General features: G+C 42.1%; 1 protein-coding gene across 1 annotated transcript; it reads left to right on the plus strand.

The window, feature by feature from the left end:
- Positions 1 to 801: 801 nt before the first annotated feature.
- LOC124031383 (short-chain dehydrogenase/reductase 3-like) lies at positions 802 to 14,566 on the plus strand. Its single transcript, XM_046342542.1, has 6 exons — positions 802 to 1,513; positions 6,606 to 6,749; positions 11,289 to 11,408; positions 11,791 to 12,029; positions 12,163 to 12,288; positions 14,082 to 14,566. Exons 1-6 carry the CDS (start codon positions 1,319 to 1,321, stop codon positions 14,164 to 14,166), a joined length of 909 nt encoding a protein of 302 aa, XP_046198498.1. The 5' UTR covers positions 802 to 1,318; the 3' UTR covers positions 14,167 to 14,566.
- Positions 14,567 to 22,957: the final 8,391 nt, after the last annotated feature.

Consider the following 22,957-nt stretch of genomic DNA (forward strand, 5'->3'; position numbering starts at 1 on the left):
TGCTTGCGCGTGCGTGCGTGTAAAATCAAATAAAAATGTATTGGTCACATGCACCGAATACAACAGGTGTTGACTTTACTGTGAAATGCTTACTTATGAGCCCATTCACAACAATGCAGAGTTAAAAAGTAAGAAAAAAACTTGCTAAATAAATTTAAATAATAAGGAAATAATAACGTAATAAAATAACAACTAGGATATATTCAAGGAAGTACCAGTACCAAGTCATTGTGCAGGGGTACAAGGTAGTTGAGGTAATTGAGGTAATACAGCATGTAGGTAGAGGTAAAAGTGACGAGGCATTCATGATATATAATAAACAGAGTAGGAGCAGCATCACGCAGCATCTTATGTGAAAGTGTGTGTGTGTTTTTTTTAAACGTTGATACTAGTACTGTAGGATACATGTGATGTAATCAAGCCCAACCAGTTTGGGTGAATGTTGTCTCATCAAACTATTCAAAGTAAGCTATCAAAGTGTGTTATGGCACTTCTCAAGTGCATGAGAAGCTTATCCAACTATTATTTCTCAGAGAGTGTCACAGCTTGAAGGGGAATTGAGAAACATTGGCACATCTCAAAAACCGTAAAACAGAGCATTTAGCTCACTGTTAATAATTTATGGAGGAAGAAAATTCTTGATTTTAATAGAGGACTGAAATACTGAAATATGACTTCACGGCAACACAGCAGTTGTGGCAGACGCCTCTCGGGGCTGGGTAGAAATAAAACCAGTCACAGTCGACACACAGTAAAGCAATATATTCCTCACCATTCAACCTGTCAATCAGGATTAATGGTCTTTAAAAAAAAACTTCCTTCAGATCGCAGGTCTTTTTTTCAACACTGCGGGGACGGGTAGTCAGAGCGCTATAAAGTAAGCTATCGGAGTCAGAGGCGGTAACGGCCAAGGATAGGAACACAACACACTTGTTGTGTAGACGATTCAGTAGCGCATGCCTTCGGAGACACTCTCGCCTTCTTTAGGATAGTTGAAAAGTAACAGCGGATTACCGGTGTAATATGGTCATTAGTAAAAAAATATATAAAAAAATAGTTTGCCAATAAACTGAATAATCGATAAAAATGCCAGAGCTCCGTATATTGACGCATTTCTGAGCTTGGGACATAATAGCCTAAATGTTATGAAACATTGACTTCAAGTGCTGCAGTTGGCTAGTTTGAGTTTGGTTTTAACCAGATATTTACCTAAAATCCGCTCTGCCAAGGACATCACGATTGGAGGATATCAAACTTATATCAAACTGTTTGTGTTCGAAAAATTCCGAGCATTTAGGTTACTGTAAGAAGAAGGAACATGGATTTTAAGTGTTTGAGCTGTATAGTGTTTTTCCCCATACACATTGTCTACTACATATTGAAAGCAAGTGTGTACTTAATTCTACCAAGTAGACGAAGAACCCTGATCAAGGAGGTGGTCCTGATCACAGGCGGGGGACGAGGTATCGGTCGTCACCTGGCTCAGGAGTTTGCCAAGCAGGGGGCTAAAAAGGTAAATAAAACACATGCATGCGTTTAGTATTCGCACTTTATTAATTGTATTATGCAACTTGTTGAGCATCAAACGTGATTGGGTTCACTTAACCTTGAGTAATATAAGCACTGCTAAAATAGCCTATAGTTCCCCAGACCTGTGCATGTTTTCTATCTTTTGAATTAGTACGCTCATTGATTAGGCTACATGGTTATAACGATAACTGAGTTGATACCCTGTAGCCAACCTCGGAACACCATCTGTGAGATACCTAGTATTTTTTATGCACACTTCTTTCCATAACTATTATTTGTATTGACGTATCCCGTATCCTCCTAAACCAAAAGCACCACAGGTTTGCAGCAGGTAGCCAACATTGCAAGGGCAACGACATTAGTTTGTCCACATGTTCCTCCAATCTATTGTTTCCTCTGTAACATGAACGGAGTAGATCATGCCAATCAGATTGCAGGACAGGGCCCTCAATTTTGGCACAACAGACTATTATTTACAATGACAGCCCTACACTGGCCAAACCCTGACGATGCTGGGCCAATTGTGCAGTGCCCTATGGGACTCCCAATCAAGGCCGGTTGTAATAAAGCCTGGATTTGAACCAGGGTGTCTGTAGTGACACCTCTAAACACAGAGATGCAGTGCCTTAGACCGCTGCGCCACTCAGGAGTAGCTCTGCAGAAGGGCAAAAGTCTCCCTCTGACCATTTGACTGCTAGTGTATTATAGTGACTCACGGAATGATTTCTGTTCAGCCAAAGCTCAGAAAAAGGAGTTATGGCTTAACATTGATATTGGATGAGATCAAGCATCATTAATGTCCAGAATAAAGTTTTATTGTTGATGACTGCCAACAGGAGTGACCTTGATCAAGTGATAACATATCACTTCTATGGAATTGGGATGAGGTTTTTCAACTTTCTGAAGAAACATGTTTAAAAGCTAATCACCTTATCCTCACAGGAGAAATGTTGTAGTCCTGCTGGGATTAGCAGAAAAACACTAACTGTGCCAAGTGCCTACACAAGACATCACAATGCCATAATAAAACACTGATTCAGATGTGTTTTTCAAGCAAACCAGCAAGGCAGAAACTTAACTTAACCTTAACTGCACTGCTAACCATAATTCCTAAGCCTAACCATAATTTAAGACCAAAAGCACATTTTTGTTTTCATGAATTTTTACAATATAGCCAATTTTGACTTAGCAGCTGGCCTATCAAAGGAGAAATCGCCCAGTTCTGCCCCCAGGACAAGACACATGACAATAAACATCAACCTGCTACCTTACACTGAGTTTATTATTGAGGTGAAATTAAGCCCACAGAGGAAAATGGCATGTTTCAGCTGCCTCACCCATCCAAAACATGCATCCGTCAGCCAAAGCTCTTATAAATAACCTGTTCCCACCCTCCTCCTTAACAAGAAACAGCCACTTATGCTTGAAATGCCCCAGTGACTACATTGACAGTCCCCGCCAGGCCGCCACTACTGGTCGGACTACCCACTATTCCAATTACAATCCAAACATTACACAGCTGAGTGCATAGTGAGCCACCATAGTGTTCTGTTAGCTCTGAATTGTAATGGACAGAGTCTCAGACACACAGATGGCGACATAAGCATTTCACAATGATTCCATGTGAATACCACCAACCCACCCCACTTTATTTGTTTCAGTATTATTTTTTACAAATTATTAAATAGCTAGTTGTATTTTCACCGATGCAAACTTAGAGGAACAATTATAGCTTTATGAATTGTCAGATGGAGCACCACATGTAGCAGCTTTTGCATATCCTTACATTATGTGTCCAAGCTAAAATATCCCATTTTAACTTTAAGTGCTTTGGCCTTGCTCTTCATCCTTCCATCAACATCTCCTCCGGGAACAACCCACAAAAAAACTGTGGCTTTTAAACGCTATAATTTGCAGCTGCACAACAAAGGAAGTCACCATTCTTGTCAGGACCCCATTGTTGGGTATTATCAAGGTGTGAAAGGCTTTGAAAACAACACCTGCACTAATGTGCCTCACAATCACTCCCCGCCTAAGATATGCTAAAAAGAAGTAGGACATTCATTACAAATAACCTCTAGGAAAGACTTTACCCCAGTTTGAGGTCCATTGTGATTGGCAGACGGAATTTCTCTATTCTCTCTAGTAGCTTTGGTGCTTTCACGGTAGGGAGTGCACTAGCCACAGCATTGATGAAAGAATGATGTGAGGTGAAAAGGAGAGACTGGTGAGAGGGGGATAGAGGGAGGTGAGAGGGGGAGTGAGGGAGGTGAGAGGGGGAGTGAGGCCTTGTGTGTGTCGTGAAAAGAGCCGTTACAGAGTGAAGCACTAAAACAATAAACCACAGCAACTTTACAAAAGCTGAGCACCCAAGTTCAGAGAACAGAGAAAGAGGGAGGGGGCCTCTAGCACAACCACAATAAATGTTTCAGAGGTTGAAGCAACATATTCACATATGCTCTCAATGTACCCTATGCAATTCAAGTATATTCCACTGGCATCCCAAACCAGAAATCCAAAATGCCCTTGGTTAAAAATGTCAGCATGTAGAATTTAATAAGGTACTTAGTTGTGCATTTTGTTTTTGCGACTCAATTTGTGGATCATAATATTTTGAACATGTGGCGAAGAAAGTACAATTGAAGATAGTAAGAGATATTGGCATCGTTCTCAGCCACGGCTACTCATTAGGAGAACTGGGAACATATGCCACTACTCAGGTTGATAGTGGCTTTACACATTGGCAAGCTCTATTGTGTGTGTGTGTGTGTGTGTGTGTGTGTGTGTGTGTGTGTGTGTGTGTGTGTGTGTGTGTGTGTGTGTGTGTGTGTGTGTGTGTGTGTGTGTGTGTGTGTGTGTGTGTGTGTGTGTGTGTGTGTGTGTGTGTGTGTGTGTGTGTGTGTGTGTGTGTGTGTGTGTGTGTGGATGGGTTGTGGAGGCGGGAAGCACACTGTTCCCAGCTGGGTATTGCCCTGCAACTGACCCTGTTGTCTCCGCACTAATTAGACAGCGGTAGGGCAGGCGACTGCCTCCTGAACTCCCTGTTTCCCCTCCCTGTTAGCCCCTATCCCCTACAACTGGTGTGAAGAAGAGGGTTCGTGCCCATCCTTGAACCCATTTTCTTCCTTGTGAAATATTATTGCGTTCTGTTGTAGGGATGTGGATGAGGTCCACCACATCATTGCACCCTGATACACCAACACTTGGCGATTTGCAAGACTTAATGTCTTTGAATAAATCATGTCCTTGAACAGACCATCAATTTTACACAATTGGTGAATGTTGTTTAATCTAGTCAGATATGGCACCTCAGACAGAGTAATCACTGGTTTATCAGAGATACTTAGTCACTCGATGTGAGGGAATTTAGAATTCGTTTTCCGTAACACTTAGGCATTCTAAGCTGATAGCTCTAGATTTGGCCAGCCATTGTTTATCCTGAAGCCCCAGTGTGTTGGGACTGGCAGATAAGCATAATGAATTAAATAACAGGAGAGCACAGGGTGAGTGGTGATTTTTAATGAGAAATGTCAGGTTTGTTTGTTAGGATGAAATCCTATTAAAGGCTTTCAGTAATTTACCTAGACCCATCCGTTCACCTCTGCTGATTACTTAAATGGGCTGGCAAACGAAGCAAACAAAAAAGCAATCTAAAGAAACGAAAACAAAGACCCATCCAGTGGAAAGCCAAACATTTTTTACTCTTGGAACTTGCTCAAAACTGCATATCATGCAGATTGTGACCCTCCCGTATCTCCCCCAAAGCAAACATTTCGCTTTACAGTTTTAATGCTCCCATTATGCAAGTAAACATAAGCCCATAGGGACTAGCATCATTAAAACATTGGTGGGATCTGAATACACTGTCACAGACAGCTGCCCTAGATGTGGTGTTGCAGTAAAGCAAGACAGATAGCGGCAAAACCTTCGGCAAGCTAGCTAAGCATGTTTAAGATGTTGAGATATACATTTACTATCCTCCTATTCATTCCTAAATAAATGAGTGGCTATAGCCTGGCTGTCTCTGTACTCTTCTCCATCAGGACAAGGATGTCACTGTGACCTCTGCTTGTGTTTGTTATCTTCCTTATCTACATGTAGAAAGATTTGTTTGTATTCACACAATATTGATATCATACTGTAAGGGTGGATGAAAGGCACACACACACACACACACACACACACACACACACACACACACACACACACACACACACACACACACACACACACACACACACACACACACACACACACACACACACACACACACACACACACACACACACACACACACACACACACACACACACACACACACACAGGATCACTTTCCAGAGGACTTTCTGCAAAAATATTAACCTTGGTCACTGGCAACCAGCCAAGCCCTACACTGGCCCCATCAGCACTTCACACACAAACTGTTTTCAGACTCCCTGACCAGAAATGACTGGGTTCATCTGCCCAACAGGCCGTGTAATCTCTTTGAGAATGTGTGTTTGAGAGATGAGGAGGGCTCACCCCCTGATTTCATTACCTTTCCTTGACCCCATAGACTGACGGATCTAATTGCCCAATCGCTGCCCCCCACCTCCATCCTAGCCCATGTTCCCTGCTCAAATGACTGAGTTTAATTTACCCTCTCCAGGCTGATGAAGAGACGTTTCATTCACACTGCAACCCCACCCCCTTAATCTCACTCTGAAACTATTTGTTGCTTCTAAACATGGCCTCTCTGTTCTCTGAATGAAAGGAACATTTCAACCAAATTATCTCATCTCATCCTAGGGCCAAATGCTGCAAACATGAAATGTCTGTACACCTGTTGAGAGCATGTGCCATCGGCATAGTTGTTTGGCTTTGGCTACACATGAAACTTATTTTAGCCATGTTTTCTCAGGATTTCGACAACAATAAGTGTACAGATAGCTGATTGTTGACTGATTGTTGAAAAGCAAAATATTACTATTCATTCAGCTGAGCTAATTGCTCATATTTTATTCAGAGCATATTACACTATTATGCAATTTTATAACCCTATTTTATAACTCTTGGCTAATGTTTACCCTCTACAGGTGATCCTGTGGGGCCGCACAGAGAAGTGTCTGAAAGAGACATGCGAAGAGATCTCCCAATTTGGAACAGAGTGCCACTACTTCCTGTGCGACGTGGCCAATCGGGAGGAAGTTTACAAGCAGGCCAAGGTGGTCAGGGAGAAGGTACACTATTTAGATCTATTATAAATCCAATTTTTATCCACACATACATATTGTTTGGAGCCAGTGAAACGCTCATGGGTCAATGTTTATCTCAGTGCTGTTACTCCTGTCTACAGAACTGGCAGGGATTCATTGTATTTTAATTCCTCTCCCCATCTGACATACAGTATCAGTCAAAAGTTTGGACACACCTACTCATTCCAGGGTTTTCTTTATTTGTACTATTTTCTACATTGTAGAATAATAGTGAAGACATCAGAACTATGAAATAACACATATGGAATCATTTAGTAACGAAAAACGTGCTAAACAAATCAAAATATATTTTATATTATTCAAAGTAGACTTGATGACAGCTTTGCACACTATTGGCGTTCTCTCATGCCTTTCAATTAACAGTTGTGCCATACAGGTTACAAACTAAATGGAAAGAGATTTCTGATGTACCAATTCCATGGCACATGGAGAAGAAAAAAAACTACACTTGCACTTGATTCAACATTTCGAGTTTTTAATGTAAATTATTATATAAAATTCTTGCCACCTACAGAATGCTATATATATGGGGCATACAACATTCTCAGCTCTATAGATTTTGCTGCAAAGAGACAATCAATAGATCATTTATTCTGGTATTGCCCCTATGTAGCTTGTTTCTGGTCACAGGTTAAGGAATGGTTAAAACATTTGGAAAGCCATTGTCAGTCAATAAATAATACTCATAGGAAAGGTTGTCATTTTCTACCCCTTTTTCTCCCCAATTCCATGGTATCCAATTGGTAGTTACAGTCTTGTCTCATCGCTGCAACTCCCAAACGAACTCGGGAGAGACGAAGGTCAAGAGCCATGCGTCCTCCGAAACACGACCCAACCAAGCCGCACTGTCCGCTTAACCTGGATGCCAGCCACACCAATGTGTCGGAGGAAACACCGTACACCCGGCAACCATGTCAGCTTGCGTGCGCCTGGCCCGCCACATTAGACAGGTTAAAAAAATATATAAAACATCACAGCACAATTGAAATATATATGGCACATGGAAACCAAACGAGGCTGGTCTATGGTGATAGGTAGGTGTAACGTCGTTCGTCTGTTGTATGAAGAGAGTCAGACCGAAATGCAGCGTGTAGGTTACTCATGACTTTAATGAAGATAATAGCGGTACATGAAATAACTGTATATGAAAACAACAAACGAAACGAAAACCTATTACAGCCTATCTGGTGACTACAACACTAAGACAGGAACAAACACCCACAAAATACAACGCGAACTCAGGCTGCCTAAATACGGTTCCCAATCAGAGACAACGATAAGCAGCTGACTCCAATTGAGAATCGCCTCAGGCAGCCAAGCCTAACTAGACACACCCCTAATCATACACAATCCCAATTACTACAAACCCCAATACGAAAACACAACATATAAACCCATGTCACACCCTGGCTTACCCAAACATATACCAAAAACACAAAATATAATGACCAGGGCGTGACAGTAGGATTGGCTGAGAGTGGCTGAGGGGTGGGATTAAAGCGCTTATGTTTGGTAATGTATTATTTTTATTCAACTATACTTTATATAAAAGTAACATGTATATAAAATGTGTATTCAAAATGTGCATGCAAAATATATATGTAAAATGTATGTACAGTTGAAGTCGAAACTTTACATACACCTTAGCCAAGTACATTTAAACTCAGTTTTTCACAATTCCTAACATTTAATCCAAGTAAAAATGCCCTTTCTTAGGTCAGTTAGGATCACCACTTTATTTTAAGAATGTGAAATGTCAGAATAATAGTAGAGAGAATTATTTATTTCAGCTTTTATTTCTTTCATCACATTCCCAGTGGGTCAGAAGTTTACATACACTCAATTAGTATTTGGTAGCATTGCCTTTAAATTGTTTAACTTGGGTCAAAGATTTCAGGTAGCCTTCCACAAGCTTCCCAGAACAAGATGGGGGAAGTTTTGCCCATTCCTCCTGACAGAGCTGGTGTAACTGTGTCAGGTTTGTAGGCCTCCTTGCTCACACTCGCTTTTTTTCAGTTCTGCCCACAAATTGTCTATAGGATTGAGGTCAGGGCTTTGTGATGGCCACTCCAATTCATTGACTTTGTTGTCTTTAGGCCATTTTGCCACAACTTTGGAAGTATGCTTGGGGTCATTGTCCATTTGGAAGACCCATTTGCGACCAAGCTTTAACTTCCTGACTGATGTCTTGAGATGTTGCCTCAGTATATCATCATAATTTTCCTACCTCATGATGCCATCTATTTTGTGAAGTGCACCAGTCCCTCCTGCAGCAAAGCACCCCCACAACATGATACTGCCACCCCCGTGCTTCACGGTTGGGATGGTGTTCTTCGGCTTGCAAGAATTCCCCTTTTTCCTCCAAACATAACGATGGGCATTATGGCCATTTTTGATTCACCAAACCAGAGGACATTTCTCCAAAAATTACCTGAAAGGCCGCTCAGCAAGGAACGATCGTTTATCTTTGTCGCCATATGCAATTCCAATCCGTATTCTGGCTGTTTTATGGAGGTTTTGAAGCAGTGACTTCTTCCTTGCTGAGCGGCCTATCAGGTTATGTCGATATAGGACTAGTTTTTCTGTGGATATAGATACTTTTGTACCTGTTTCCTCCAGCATCTTCACAAGGTCCTTTGCTGTTGATTTGTGATTGATTTGCACTTTTCGCATCAAAGTACATTCGTCTCTAGGAGACCGAACGTGTCTCCTTCCAGAGCGGTATGATGGCTGCATGGTCCCATAGTGTTTCTACTTAGGTAATATTGTTTGTACAGATGAACGTGGTACATTCAGGCATTTGGAATTGCTCCCAAGGATGAACCAGACTTGTGGACGTCTACTATTTTTGTGGCTGATTTCTATTGATTTTCCCATGATGTCAAGCAAAGAGTCACTGTGTTTGAAGGTAGGCCTTGAAATACATACACAGGTACACCTCCAATTGACTCAAATGACGTCAATTAGCCTACCAGAAGGTTCTAAAGCCATGACATCAATGTCCTAGCTGATTTGCCAAAACTATAGTTTGTTAACAAGAAATTTGTGGAGTGGTTTAAAAATGAGTTTTAATGACTTCAACCTAAGTGTATGTAAACTTCTGACTTCAACTGTATATGTAGCAGAAAAGCTGTAAAAAAACTAAAAGATATTTGTCCTCCTCGGAGGAGTAAAAAAATATTTTTAAATAAGGTGTGCCTTGTTAAAAGTTCATTTGTGGAATTTCTTTACTTAATGCATTTCAGCCAATCAGTTGTGTTGTGACAAGGTAGGGGGGTATACAGAAGATAGCCCTATTTGGTAAAAGACAAAGTCCATATTATGGCAAGAACAGCTCAAATAAGCAAAACAAAGGACAGTCCCTCATTACTTTAAGACATTAAGGTCAGTCAATCTGAAAAATTTCAACAACTTTGAAAGTTTCTTCAAGTGAAGTCGCCAAAACCATCAAGCACTATGATAAATCTGGCTCTCATGAGGACCGCCACAGGAAAATAAGATTGCTGCAAAGAAACCACTACTAAAGGACACCAATAAGAAGACAATATGTGCTTTGGCCAAGAAACACGAGCAATGGACATTAAAAGGTGGAAATATGTCCTTTGGACTGATGAGTCCAAATTTGAGATTTTTGGTTCCAACCGCCGTGTCTTTGTGAGACGCAGAGTAGGTGAGCGGATGTTCTCCGAATGTGTGGTTCCCACCGTAAAGCATTGAAGAGATGGTGTGTGAGTGTTTTGCTAGTGACACTGTCTGTGATTTATTTAGAATTCAAGTCACACTTAACCAGCATGGCTACCACAGCATTTTGTAACCATACGCCATCCCATCTGGTTTGTGCGTAGTGGGACTATCATTTTGTTTTTTGACAGGACAATGACCCAAATACACCTCCAGGCTTTGTAAGGGCTATTTGACCAAGAAGGAGAGTGAGGGAGTGCTGCATCAGATGACCTGGCCTCCGCAATCACCCGACCTCAACCTAATTGAGATGCTGTGGGATGAGTTGGATTGCAGAGTGAATGAAAAGCAGCCAACAAGTGCTCAGCATATGTGGGATCTCCATCCAGGCTTTTGGAAAAGCATTCCTCGTGAAGCTGATTGAGAGAATGCCAAGCGTGTGCAAAGCTGTAATCAAGGCAAAGGGTGGCTACTTTGAGAATCTCAAATATAAAATATATTTTGATTTGTTTAGCACTTTTTTGCTTACTAAATGGTTCCTTATGTGTTTTTTCATATTTTCGATATCTTCACTATTATTCTACACTGTAGAAATGATGAAAAACCCTTGAGAATGAGTAGGCGTGTCCAAACTTTTGACTGATACTGTATGATTCACCTCAATTACAATGTCAAGATGTCAATGTCAAGATAAGAATATGACTGTCAGCTCTACCACATAACTTCACATGAAAAGAAAGTAGGTAGAAAAAGTGGATAAATCCTCTTAATAAAAAAACATCAGTTTTGTTTCTGACATTTGTTTTGTTATTATTTTTACAGGTGGGAGATGTTACGATCCTGGTGAATAACGCTGCAGTGGTCCATGGGAAAAGTCTGATGGACAGCGACGATGACTGTCTTTTGAAATCTCAACATATCAACACAATGGGACAGTTCTGGGTAAGTGTTGTGGAGGTTTAGGAAGAGAGGTGCGTGCTTCCTTACAGTTAGATCAGTCTTATCATTCTCCAAAAGTGCTTTTATTGGCCAATGTCCCTTCGTGTCAGTCTCAGGTTAATTTACAGGAGTGTTGGGGTATTTCCAAATTATAGGCTTACTGCTTCAGCCCCTAGGTAGAACATCAGAGGGCCTCTGAAACCTATAGCAGTCTCTGTTTGAATAGAGATCAAACTTTCAGGTTGCATAAATGCAATCATCAGCTAAAAAAAATTGAAACTCAATATGTGGCTCCACTTGGGCCTGTTTCCTCTGTGTGTCTCTTTTTCATGTGTATAACTGTACATTTTCCCCAATGCCCCCCCCTTTCTTCTCCCTCATCCAGACTACAAAGGCCTTCCTGCCACGGATGCTGGAGCTCCAGCACGGCCACGTGGTCTGTATAAACTCCATCCTGTCCCAGTCGCCCATCCCCGGGGCCATCGACTACTGTACCTCCAAGGCCTCTTCCCTGGCCTTCATGGAGAGCCTGACTCTGGGCCTGCTGGACTGTCCAGGAGTGGGCTGCACCACCGTGCTCCCCTTCCACACCAACACTGAGATGTTCCAGGGCATGAGAGTCAGGTGAGCAAGCCTACAACATGGTTCTTCACAATCTAGTTTAGATTACACCACCACTACTGATATGCACCATTTTCTACATGCATGTATTGTAGTTACTGTAAAGCTAATCTCTCTGGGTTTTCTGGTCCTGTAGGTTTCCAGCGCTCTTCCCTCCCCTCAAGCCAGAGACAGTTGCTGAAAGGACTGTGGATGCAGTCAGAACTAACACAGCCTACGTTTACATGCCCTGGACCATGCATGCTCTCGTTGTCCTCAAAAGGTATTGTCTCATATCATTTTGGCTATTTAAAGTACATACAGTTGAAGTCGGAAGTTTACATACACTTAGGTTTGAGTCCTTAAAACTTGTTTTACAACCACCCCCCAAATTTCTTGTTAACAAACTATAGTTTTGGCAAGTTGGTTAGGACATCTACTTTGTGCATGACACAAGTAATTTTTCCAACAATTGTTTACAGACAGATTATTTCACATATAACTCACTGTATCACAATTCCAGTGGGTCAGAAGTTTACATACACTAAGTTGACTGTGCCTTCAAACAGCTTGGAAAATTCCAGAAAACGATGTCATGGCTTTAGAAGCTTCTGATAGGCTAATTGACATCATTTGAGTCAATTGGAGGTGTACCTGTGGATGTATTTCAAGGCTTACCTTCAAACTCAGTGCCTCTGCTTGACATCATGGGAAAATCAAAATAAATCAGCCAAGACCTCAGAAAAAAACTCCACAAGTCTGGTTCATCCTTGGGAGCAATTTCCAAACGCCTGAAGGTACCACGTTCATCTGTACAAACAATAGTACACAAATATAAACACCATGGGACCACGCATCCGTCATACCGCTCAGGAAGGAGACGCTTTCTGTGTCCTAGGGATGAACGTACTTTGCTGCAAATCAATCCCAGAACAACAGCAAAGGACCTTGTGAATATGCTAGAGGAAACTGGTACAAAGTATCTATATCCACAGTAAAACGAGTCCAATATTGACATAACCTGAAAGGCCGCTCAGCAAGGAAGAAGCCACTGCTTATTATTATTATTATTATTATTATTATTATTATTTTATTATATTATTATTATTATTATTATATGCCATGCTTCAAAACCGCCATAAAAAAAGCCAGACTACGGATTGCAACTGCACATTGACAAAGATCGCACTTTTTGGAGAAATGTCCTCTGGTCTATTGAAACAAAATAGAACTGTTTGGCCATAATGACCATTGTTATGTTTGGATGAAAAAGGGGAAGGCTTGCAAGCCGAAGAACACCATCCCAACCGTGAAGCACGGGGGTGGCAGCATCATGTTGTGGGGGTGCTTTGCCGCAGGAGGGACTGGTGCACTTCACAAAATAGATGGCATCATGAGGTAGGAAAATTATGATGATATATTGAGGCAACTTCTCAAGACATCAGTCAGGAAGTTAGAGCTTGGTCGCAAATGGGTCTTCCAAATGGACAAAGAACCCAAGCATAATTCCAAAGTTGTGGCAAAATGGCTTAAGGACAACAAAGTCAAGGTATTGGAGTGGCCATCACAAAACACTGAACTCAATCCTATAGAAAATTTGTGGGCAGAACTGAAAAAAAGCGAGTGGGAGCAAGGAGGCCTACAAACCTGACTCAGTTACACTAGCTCTATCAGGAGGAATGGGCAAAAATTCACTCATCTTGTTCTGGGAAGCTTGTGGATGGCTACCTGAAACGTTTGACCCAAGTTAAACAATTTAAAGGCAATGCTTCTAAATACTAATTGAGTGTATGTAAACTTCTGACCCACTGGGAATGTGATGAAATGAAAGCTGAAATAAATCATTCTCTCTACTATTATTCTGACATTTCACATTCTTAAAATAAAGTGGTGATCCTATCTGACCCAAAGACAGGGATTTTTTTACTAGGGTTAAATGTCAGGAATTGTGAAAAACTGAGTTTAAATGTATTTGGCTAAGGTGTATGTAAACTTCCTTCTTCAACTGTACATGTCTTTCACTCATATGTAACCTCATATGTAACCTCATATCTCTTTACTGTCTCTACACCCTAGCTTCATGCCACAAGCTGCTCTTGAAGAGATCCACAAGTTCTCTGGAAGCTATACCTGCATGAATACATTCAAGGGGAGGACATAAAAACTAATCATCCTGAATGTCAATACATATCAGAGGAATCTCACTATGTCTGGTGGATGTTGAAGGGAAGTATCCATGGGCTACAGGACATTGGGAAACAATGGATGCCCTTTGAAAGTATGCAGGAAGGTGTCTTGGAGACTTTAGCGTACTGTATATGGTTGCTCCGACGGGGTAGATTTCACTTACACGCTGCTGGAACTTATCCTGGTCTCCTTCTTGATCTCCTGTGTGTAGTTGGACGGACTAAATACCATTCACACATTGAGCAGAAGCCATGCAAAACTAGTCTGGATAAACAGCAGTTTTTTGTTTCAAGTCTGTTTTTTATTATCCTTTGTTTTCTACCAATCATGTGTCTTTGAATGGAATCACATTAATAAATTGATGTTACAGACAACCAAAGTGTCCCTTTGTTCACATAGACTGGCAAATGTCTAGTGAGTCGTCAGCACAGCAGAGCTAACCAGATGAAATGATAGAGAATGATAACACAGTTATGCCAAACAGGAAATAAGCAACATTCATTGGAAGGCAAAACAGAGCCGTACACTGTTAACTTATACATTGTAAAGTAGGTGAGGCCTGGAATCCAATCCAAAACAATGCTATAGTGCGCTTGACATTTTAAATTGCATTTAAGAGCTGCATTGTCGACTTGCCACTCGGATTGAATCACGGCTCAAGTTGTTACATGCTGGAAAAAGGTTATTCATGAAACCATTAGATGTTTTATTGAGTAATCTAAAACATGGTTCAAAAGACCTTGCAACATGTATTCCTGAGATCATCAAAGATAACCTGTCCAAATTACAGTATATGTGGTGTGGGGGCATACCTGATTTAGAAGAATGACTTTAATGATTAATGAATGGGCCTTGCTTCTGACTTTCACATACTGTATCATAGCATCAGAGGAAGAATGTACAGTTAGATTTCCACTCCTTGCTATGAGAGATAAACTTCACCCACTTAATGAAGTGATCTATAGTGTACAGATCTAGAGACCCAGAGCTGTGTTGTTGTGACATACCCTATGTCTGAGCACAAGTCAAGGCAAGCACACACTCATAGCCCCGGGCCAACCAATAAGAGATGACTGTAAAAACGGGAATAGTGTCTGCCCTTTGGCTGCCAGACAAGGCTCATAAACATTCATTTGAATCCAAGCGAACCATAAATGCCCTCCTGTGCGCTCACGATAGGGCCGCTCATTGTGATCACTAGGTGACCCACACCAGGCTGGATAGAGGGAGAAAGGATGTGCTCTGCTGGGAGAGAACCTTATCCTCTGTTAAGGGCCTGTTTTTCATTCCCTGAGTGGGCTATAGCTGTTGCGAAAGAGGAGGGAGAAGATAGAGGCATGTTGAGACAGAACTAGGTCGATGAGGGAGCCATGTAGTGCAAGTATGGTGGAAGAGGAGGGCTGAAATGGCTTGAGTCTCACGGGGCAGGTTCAGAGCAAGGTTAGCCAAATAGTGGATAAATCAGGAGGGGAGACAGGGGGGGGGGGCTTGGAAAGACACACACACTCTCTCTGAGCTTGATGGACCATGGGGCAGCAGAGGGTTGACTAGGGTTGGGATGTTGATGCATAGAGAGAGATTGAGAGAATTACAGTACATGTTACACGATTTGATTGACCTCATCCAGAATAACTCTACACTTATGACATTCTGGCATGAAGTAACCAAAGAAATAGGATGCAGAGCTTTGTAAAGTTACTAAAGTTTCAGTAATAGTAACGGATTTGAGCTGATGAAGAATTCAGCACAGCAATTGTCTTAGATTCAAATCAAGACAATAGCTATTTTGTGTTATTGACTGTACGTTTGTTTATCCCATGTGTAACTCTGTGTTGTTTTCGTCTCACTGCTTTGCTTTATCTTGGCCAGGCCAGTTGGACATGAGAACTTGTACTCAACTGGCCAACCTGGTTAACTAAAGGTGAAATAAAAAAATAAAAAGTTTCAATCGAAGACAGATATAGTCCACTGTCCTCTCTTTCACAGCCTTCTCCCCCATCAGCAATTAGGAACTATTGTTGTATTGATCTTAAATTAACTGTAATAATCTACCACATTTGTGCTTCACTTTAAAGCTGCAAGCCTAAGTGTACTTTCCTATATGATTTCCAAGCATTTGGAATCCCAACAGAAGGGCTTGGAAAGTCCCCCTCCAATGATCCATTAAATATGTTATAGGCTCTAGGATCTGGAGTCCATTTAGCTGGTTTTGCAGTGATGCCGAACGCATGTCAAATTCTGGGCAGTGGAGGATTCTGTCGTCTCTCACTTCCCATAATCTCATGGATCCCCTGACTCTGACTTTCCTGGCTGTAGGTTCCTCACACCCCCCCCCCCCAAAAAAAAAAAAAATCCTGATAAGTGCTAGGAAGGAGTACAATGAGGAATGGAATTATCCTGCAATAAATATTCTGACTCAATGCAGTTATTGTATTCCAATGAGAGAAACAAATGTCTCAGATATGTCCCAAAATAGGAGGACCAAGAGTGCATTCATTGTATTACTTGCTGCACTGCCTTATCCTATTTTTCAGTTCGTTTTTGTTAGCATTCTTGCCACTCTGATGCTATGTTCATCCATCAAGAGGCAGGTTGGTTGTGTGATAAAAGGTTCAGTACTAACCCCCAGCAAGGGGCCAACCTCCAGCCTCGGTTGGCCTGTCAAACAATAAGAAATATTGAGCAGCAGGTTAGAGGTCAAAGGACCAGTGAGCTCAGAGGGTGTCGAAGGCCAGTAAATGCCTTTGGTTATAGCTGTGGCCGAACACACACGCTGTGGCCAAACTGTTTGTGTACACTGAAGGTGACCTGGCCAGCCACTCTGACAGTAATCAAGCAACTATACAGCTCCATGATGGTCAAATGTGAGTGATTTTCATTGCTTTACTACTTCATATACTACCTAACATTGATTGATATTTGCAATTACTTGAGTTTGTAATTTTTTAAAATCAAAATCTTAAAGTATTTTCTTGATACTACTAAGTGACTGAAAAGTGTACCAATTCAATACGAGTCTTAGAAATATAAGTGGTATCTAGAACCTAAAAGGGTTCTTTGGCTGTCCCCATAGGAGAACCCTGTGAAGAACCCTTTTTTGGTTCCAGTCATAACTATTTTGGTTCCAGGTAAAAACCTTTTTGGGTTCTATGTAGAGCCCTTTCCACCAAGGGTTCTATAGTACATGGAACCCAAAACAGTCCTGCCTGGAACCAAAAAGGGTTCTCCTATGGCGAGAGCTGAAAAACACTTTTGGAACCATTTTTTTCTAAGAGTGTAGTGCAATTCATTATTGGCTGTTGGCCACACAAAGCCCTACTGGTCACTCAACAAACTGTGCAGAACACCATATCTTCATATGGGGGGGGGGGGGGGGGGTTGGAGCTGCAAACTTCCTCTCCTCTTATCTCTTGTTTTTCATGAAGGTTTATTTCTGGAACAGCTTATCACGTGGGCATATCTGATCAGGAACAGCAACCTTGTCACAGAGATCACAGAGAGCGCCGTGCCCAGCTGACAAGGAATTGCATAACGGAGTCTCGACTCTCGTGAAAGAAACTTGATCACTTTCATGCATCTCTGTGTTGAAACAGTCTGGCATGAAAGACCTGGGTTCGGTCAATCAATGTTTGCGATTTGTTTCAGTTTTTCTACCCTAAAGTTGGATGGAATTTGTTAATCTTTCCTGATATTTGCTAAAGGCATGATTATCTTAAGGTCAAACTGAGAGGGGACTGGTGTGCGTGTGTCTTTGAATGTTATGCTTTTGAACATTGACAGTTAACTGGAGAAAGTGGGAGGTAAACGCTCAGGGGCAAACAAAGCAAAGCCTTGGCAAACTGTTGGAGGGAAGGGTGTGTGTAGGTGAAACACAGTTCACACTGTGTGAATGGGCCGGGGATATTTATAAAGCCCACCAGGCATCACGTCAGGAGGCTAGGCTGAAAAATGTTGTTCCCAGATGGACCGTCTCAGGCAGATTCTTTATTACTGAACTGCTTCCTTATATACTGAAACAACAATATAAACTCAACATGTAAAGTGTTGGTCCTATGTTTCATGAGCCAAAATAAAATATCCCTGAAATGTTCCATTAGCACTAAAAGCCTATTTCTCTCAAATTTTTATCCTTTTCCAAGATAATCCATCTGACGTGGATATATTCTTTATATGTGGCATATCAAGAAGCTAATGAAACAGCATGATCATTACACAGGTGCACCTTGTGGTGGGGACAATAAAAGGTCACTCTAAAATGTGTAGTTTTGTCGCATAACACAACGCCACAAGTAGCTGACTGTAGGAATGTCCAACAGAGCTATTGCCAGAGAATGTAATGTTTCTTTCTATACCATAAGCCACATCCAACATCACTTTAGAGAATTTGGCTGTACATTCGACCGGCCTCAAAACCGCAGACCAAGTGTAACCACGCCATCCCAGGACCTCATCATCTGGCTTCTTCACCTGAAGCATCATCTGAGGAGGGGGAAAAGCTCTTTTGTGGTGAAAAACTAATTCTTATTTGCTGGGCCTGACTCCCCAGTAAGTGGACCTTTGCCATCCCAAGCCCACCCATGGCTGCACCCCTGCCCAGTCATGTGAAATCCATAGATTAGGACCTAATTGATTTATTTCAATGGACTAATTTCCTTCTATGAACTGTAACTCAGTAAAATCTTTGAAATCGTTGCATGTTGCATTTATATTTTTTGTTCAGTATAGGTTACGCAAAGGTGCACAGAATCAGTTTACTCTACTGTCAGATCAGCCTCAGATCAGCTTCTCTCTGCTGCCCTGCTAGCAGCCTGCCTTGATCAAGGTGAATCACAAGTGGGTCAAAGGGAGGAGGATACAGTCTTTACCACAGGGCCCTGGGCAAAAGCAGGGACCATCTTAAAAAGCTTATGCACTCTCTCTCTCTCCAAATCACTGCAGCCAAGTCACGACTGAGTGAGACACCAGATGTGAACTTTTGTGTGGACTTTTTTGGCCATTTGTTACTATTAACAGGAACGTTTGATGGAATAAATATCTCATTTTCTGGACTTACATAAAAAGGTGGTATAGTCAAACTGCACTTTTATTGCTGGCTTGGCATGGAAAACCTGTTAATCCATGCCAAGGCAATATTCCATCAACAAGGGCCTCTCACGTCCACGGCCTAAGCACTAGTCATGTGACCAGGGTTTGGAGGCGGCCTCTGTGAACTACACCTGAACCCAGCTAAATGGAAACAGCCCAAATACACAGAGTGCGTCATGATGAAAGCATTTCCCCAGAGAGCTGTTTGCTGGTGTTTTGAGGAGTGGATGTGGGTTATCAAGCAGTGCAGGACAGAAGAATAGCTCTTTCCCAGAGGAGTGAGTAGCTAAGATAGCTGTCTAGGCAGCAATATCACTGTGGAAAAATACAGTAATTATATAGGTGATAATCAAACCACTCTGATCACTTTGGTACATAACTTTCCCTCCTTTTTCACCACTGGCTCTGGACTTCTCCAATTGTTGAATTTGGACAGTCCACATTGTTGCACATGGCAGCAGCTCCTACTTCACATTGATTAGGCTAGCATTTCCACAACCCCTTTAAATATTTATTATCTTTATTTAACTAGGCAAGTCAGTTTAAAACAAAATCTTATTTTCAATGATGATCTAGGAACAGTGGGTTAACTCTCTAGTTCAGGGGCAAAATGACAGATTTTTACCTTGTCAGCTAGGGGATTCAATCTTGCAACCTTTTAATTACTAGTCCAACGCTCTAACCACTAAGCTACCTGCCGCCCCAAATACTGACAGAGAGGATAGGGTCGGAGAACGAGAAGTCTACCAGACAGCTGAGCATGTAAAGGGGCATCAAACAGGAAAATGGAATCCCAACGTGGATATAAATTGTTCTCCAAAACCCTTGGACTAACAAATGTACAAAACGTATAAGTTTGTGCGTTAAAGAACACCCACACAAAGACTGAGAGCTTACAAAGTGTGGGTGGTGTAAACAGAGCATCCTCCTACACATGGTGGTCCACTGACAGTGGAGGTGGTACAGTCATTTGTGAAAGTGCTTGTGAACACACACACACATAACCACTGCAGCGGTATTCACCCGGATTGTTACATCTCCCACCTGGAAAAATAACAAAACAAATGTCAAGAACAAGACTGACATTTTTTTATTAAGAGGATTTATCCACTTTTTTTCTACCTACAAGCTTTTCATGTGATGTTATGTGGTAGAGCTGACAGTCATATTCAACACACTTATCTTATCTTGTCCTGACATTGCAATTGAGGTGTAATCTATACAGTACCAGTCATAAGTTTGGACACGCCTACTCATTCAAGAGTTTTTCTTTATTTCTACAAAACTCAGCAAAAAATAAATGTTCACTCACTGTCAACTGCATTTATTTTCAGCAAACTTAACATGTGTAAATATTTGTATGAGCATAACAAGATTCCACAACTGAGTCATAAACTGAACAAGTTCCACAGACATGTGACTAACAGAAATGGAATGATGTGTCCCTTAAAAAAGGGGGGGAGGGGTCAAAATCAAAAGTAACAGTCAGTATCTGGTGTGGCCACCAGCTGCATTAAGTATTGTAGTGTATCTCCTCCTCATGGACTACACCGGATTTACCAGTTCTTGCTGTGATATGTTTCCCCACTCTTCCACCAAGGCACCTGCAACTTCCCAGACATTTCTGGGGAAAATGGCCCTAGTCCTCACACTCCGATCCAACAGGTCCTAGACGTGCTCAATGGGATTGAGATCCGGGCTCTTCGCTGGCCATGGCAGAACACTGACATTCCTGTCTTGCAGGAAATCACGCACAGAACGAGCAGTATGGCTGGTGGCATTGTCATGCAGGAGGGTCATGTCAGGATGAGCCTGCAGGAAGGATACCACATGAGGGGGGAGGATGTCTTCCCTGTTACGCACAACGTTGAGATTGCCTGCAATGACAGTAACCTCAGTCCGATGATGCTGTGACACAGCGTCCCAGACCATGACGGACCCTCCACCTCCAAATTGATCCCGCTCCAGAGTACAGGCCTCGACAATATGTTAATTGCTTCGACAATAAACACGAATCCGACCATCACCCCTTGTGAAACAAAACCGCGACTCATCAGTGAAGAGGACTTTTTGCCAGTCCCGTCTGATCCAGCGACAGTGAGTTTGTGCCCTTAGGCGACGTTGTTGCCGGTGATGTCTGGTGAGGACCTGCCTTACAACAGGCCTACAAGCCCTCAGTCCAGCCTCTCTCAGTCTATTGCGGACAGTCTGAGCACTGATGGAGGGATTGTGCGTTCCTGGTGTAACTCGGGCAGTTGTTGTTTCCATCCTGTACCTGTCCCGCAGGTGTGATGTTCGGGTGTACCGATCCTGTGCAGGTGTTGTTACACGTGGTCTGCCACTGCGATGATGATCAGCTGTCCGTCTTGTCTCCCTGTAGCGCTGTCTTAGGCGTCTCGCAGTACGGACATTGCAATTTATTGCCATGGCCACATCTGCCGTCATCATGCCTCCTTGCAGCATGCCTAAGCCACGTTCACGCAGATGAGCAGGGACCCTGGGCATCTTTCTTTTGGTGTTTTTCAGAGTCAGTAGAAAGGCCTCTTTAGTGTGCTAAGTTTTCATAACTGTGACCTTAATTGCTTACCGTCTGTAAGCTGTTAGTGTCTTAACAGGTGTGCCTTGTTAAAAGTTAATTTGTGGAATGTATTGCCTTCTTCATGCATTTGAGCCAGTCAGTTGTGTTGTGACAAGGTAGGGGTGGCATACAGAAGATAGCCCTATTTGGTAAAAGACAAAGTCCAAATTATGGCAAGAATAGCTCAAATAAGTAAAGAGAAATGACAGTCCATCTTTACTTTAAGACATGAGGGTCAGTCAATTTGGAACATTTCAAGAACTTTGAAAGTTTCAAGTGCAGTCAGTCACAATTACCATCAAGCACTATGATGAATCTGGCTCTCATGAGGAACGCCACAGGAAAGGAAGAACCCAGAGTTACCTCTGCTGCAGAGGATAAGTTCATTAGAGTTATCAGCTTCAGAAATTGCAGTCCCAGTAAATGTTTTCACAGAGTTCAAGTAACAGACACATCAACTGTTCAGATGAGACTGTGTGAATCAGGCCTTCATGATCTAGTTGCTGCAACGAAACCACTACTAAAGGACACCAATAATAAGAAGAACTTGCTTGGTCCAAGAAACACGAGCAATGGACATTAGACTGCTGGACATCTGTCCTTTGGTCTGATGAGTCCAAATTTGCGATTTTTGGTTCCAACTACTGTATCTTTGTGAGACGCAGAGTAGGTGAATGGATGATCTCCGCATGTGTGGTTCCCACCGTGACGCATGGAGACGGAGGGTGCTTTGCTGGTGACGCTGTCTGTGATTTATTTAAAATTCAAGGCACACTTAACCAGCATAGCTACCACAGCATTTTACAGTGATATGCCATCCCATCTGGTTTGCACTTAGTGGGACTATGGGACTATTTGTTTTTTGACAGGTCAATGACACCAAACACACCTCCAGGCTATGTAAGGGCTATTTGACCACGGAGAGTGATGGAGTGCTGCATCAGATGACCTGGCCTCCGCAATCACCTGACCTCACCAGACCTGAGATTAGTTGGACTGAAGAGTGAAGGAAAAGCAGCCAACAAGTGCTCTGCATATGTGAGAACACCTTCAAGACTGTTGGAAAAGCATTCCTCATGAAGCTGGATGAGAGAATGTCAAG

This window comes from Oncorhynchus gorbuscha, linkage group LG03 (assembly GCF_021184085.1).
Source record: "Oncorhynchus gorbuscha isolate QuinsamMale2020 ecotype Even-year linkage group LG03, OgorEven_v1.0, whole genome shotgun sequence".
Taxonomy (NCBI): Eukaryota; Metazoa; Chordata; class Actinopteri; order Salmoniformes; family Salmonidae; genus Oncorhynchus; species Oncorhynchus gorbuscha.

Bases quoted from the DNA above. Each gene is read 5' to 3' on its own strand.
- LOC124031383 (XM_046342542.1), top strand. From the start codon at position 1,319: ATGGATTTTAAGTGTTTGAGCTGTATAGTGTTTTTCCCCATACACATT. The intron at 1,514-6,605 runs GTAAATAAAACA...TACCCTCTACAG, and splicing joins CCAAGCAGGGGGCTAAAAAG to GTGATCCTGTGGGGCCGCAC. The intron at 11,409-11,790 runs GTAAGTGTTGTG...TCCCTCATCCAG, and splicing joins ACACAATGGGACAGTTCTGG to ACTACAAAGGCCTTCCTGCC.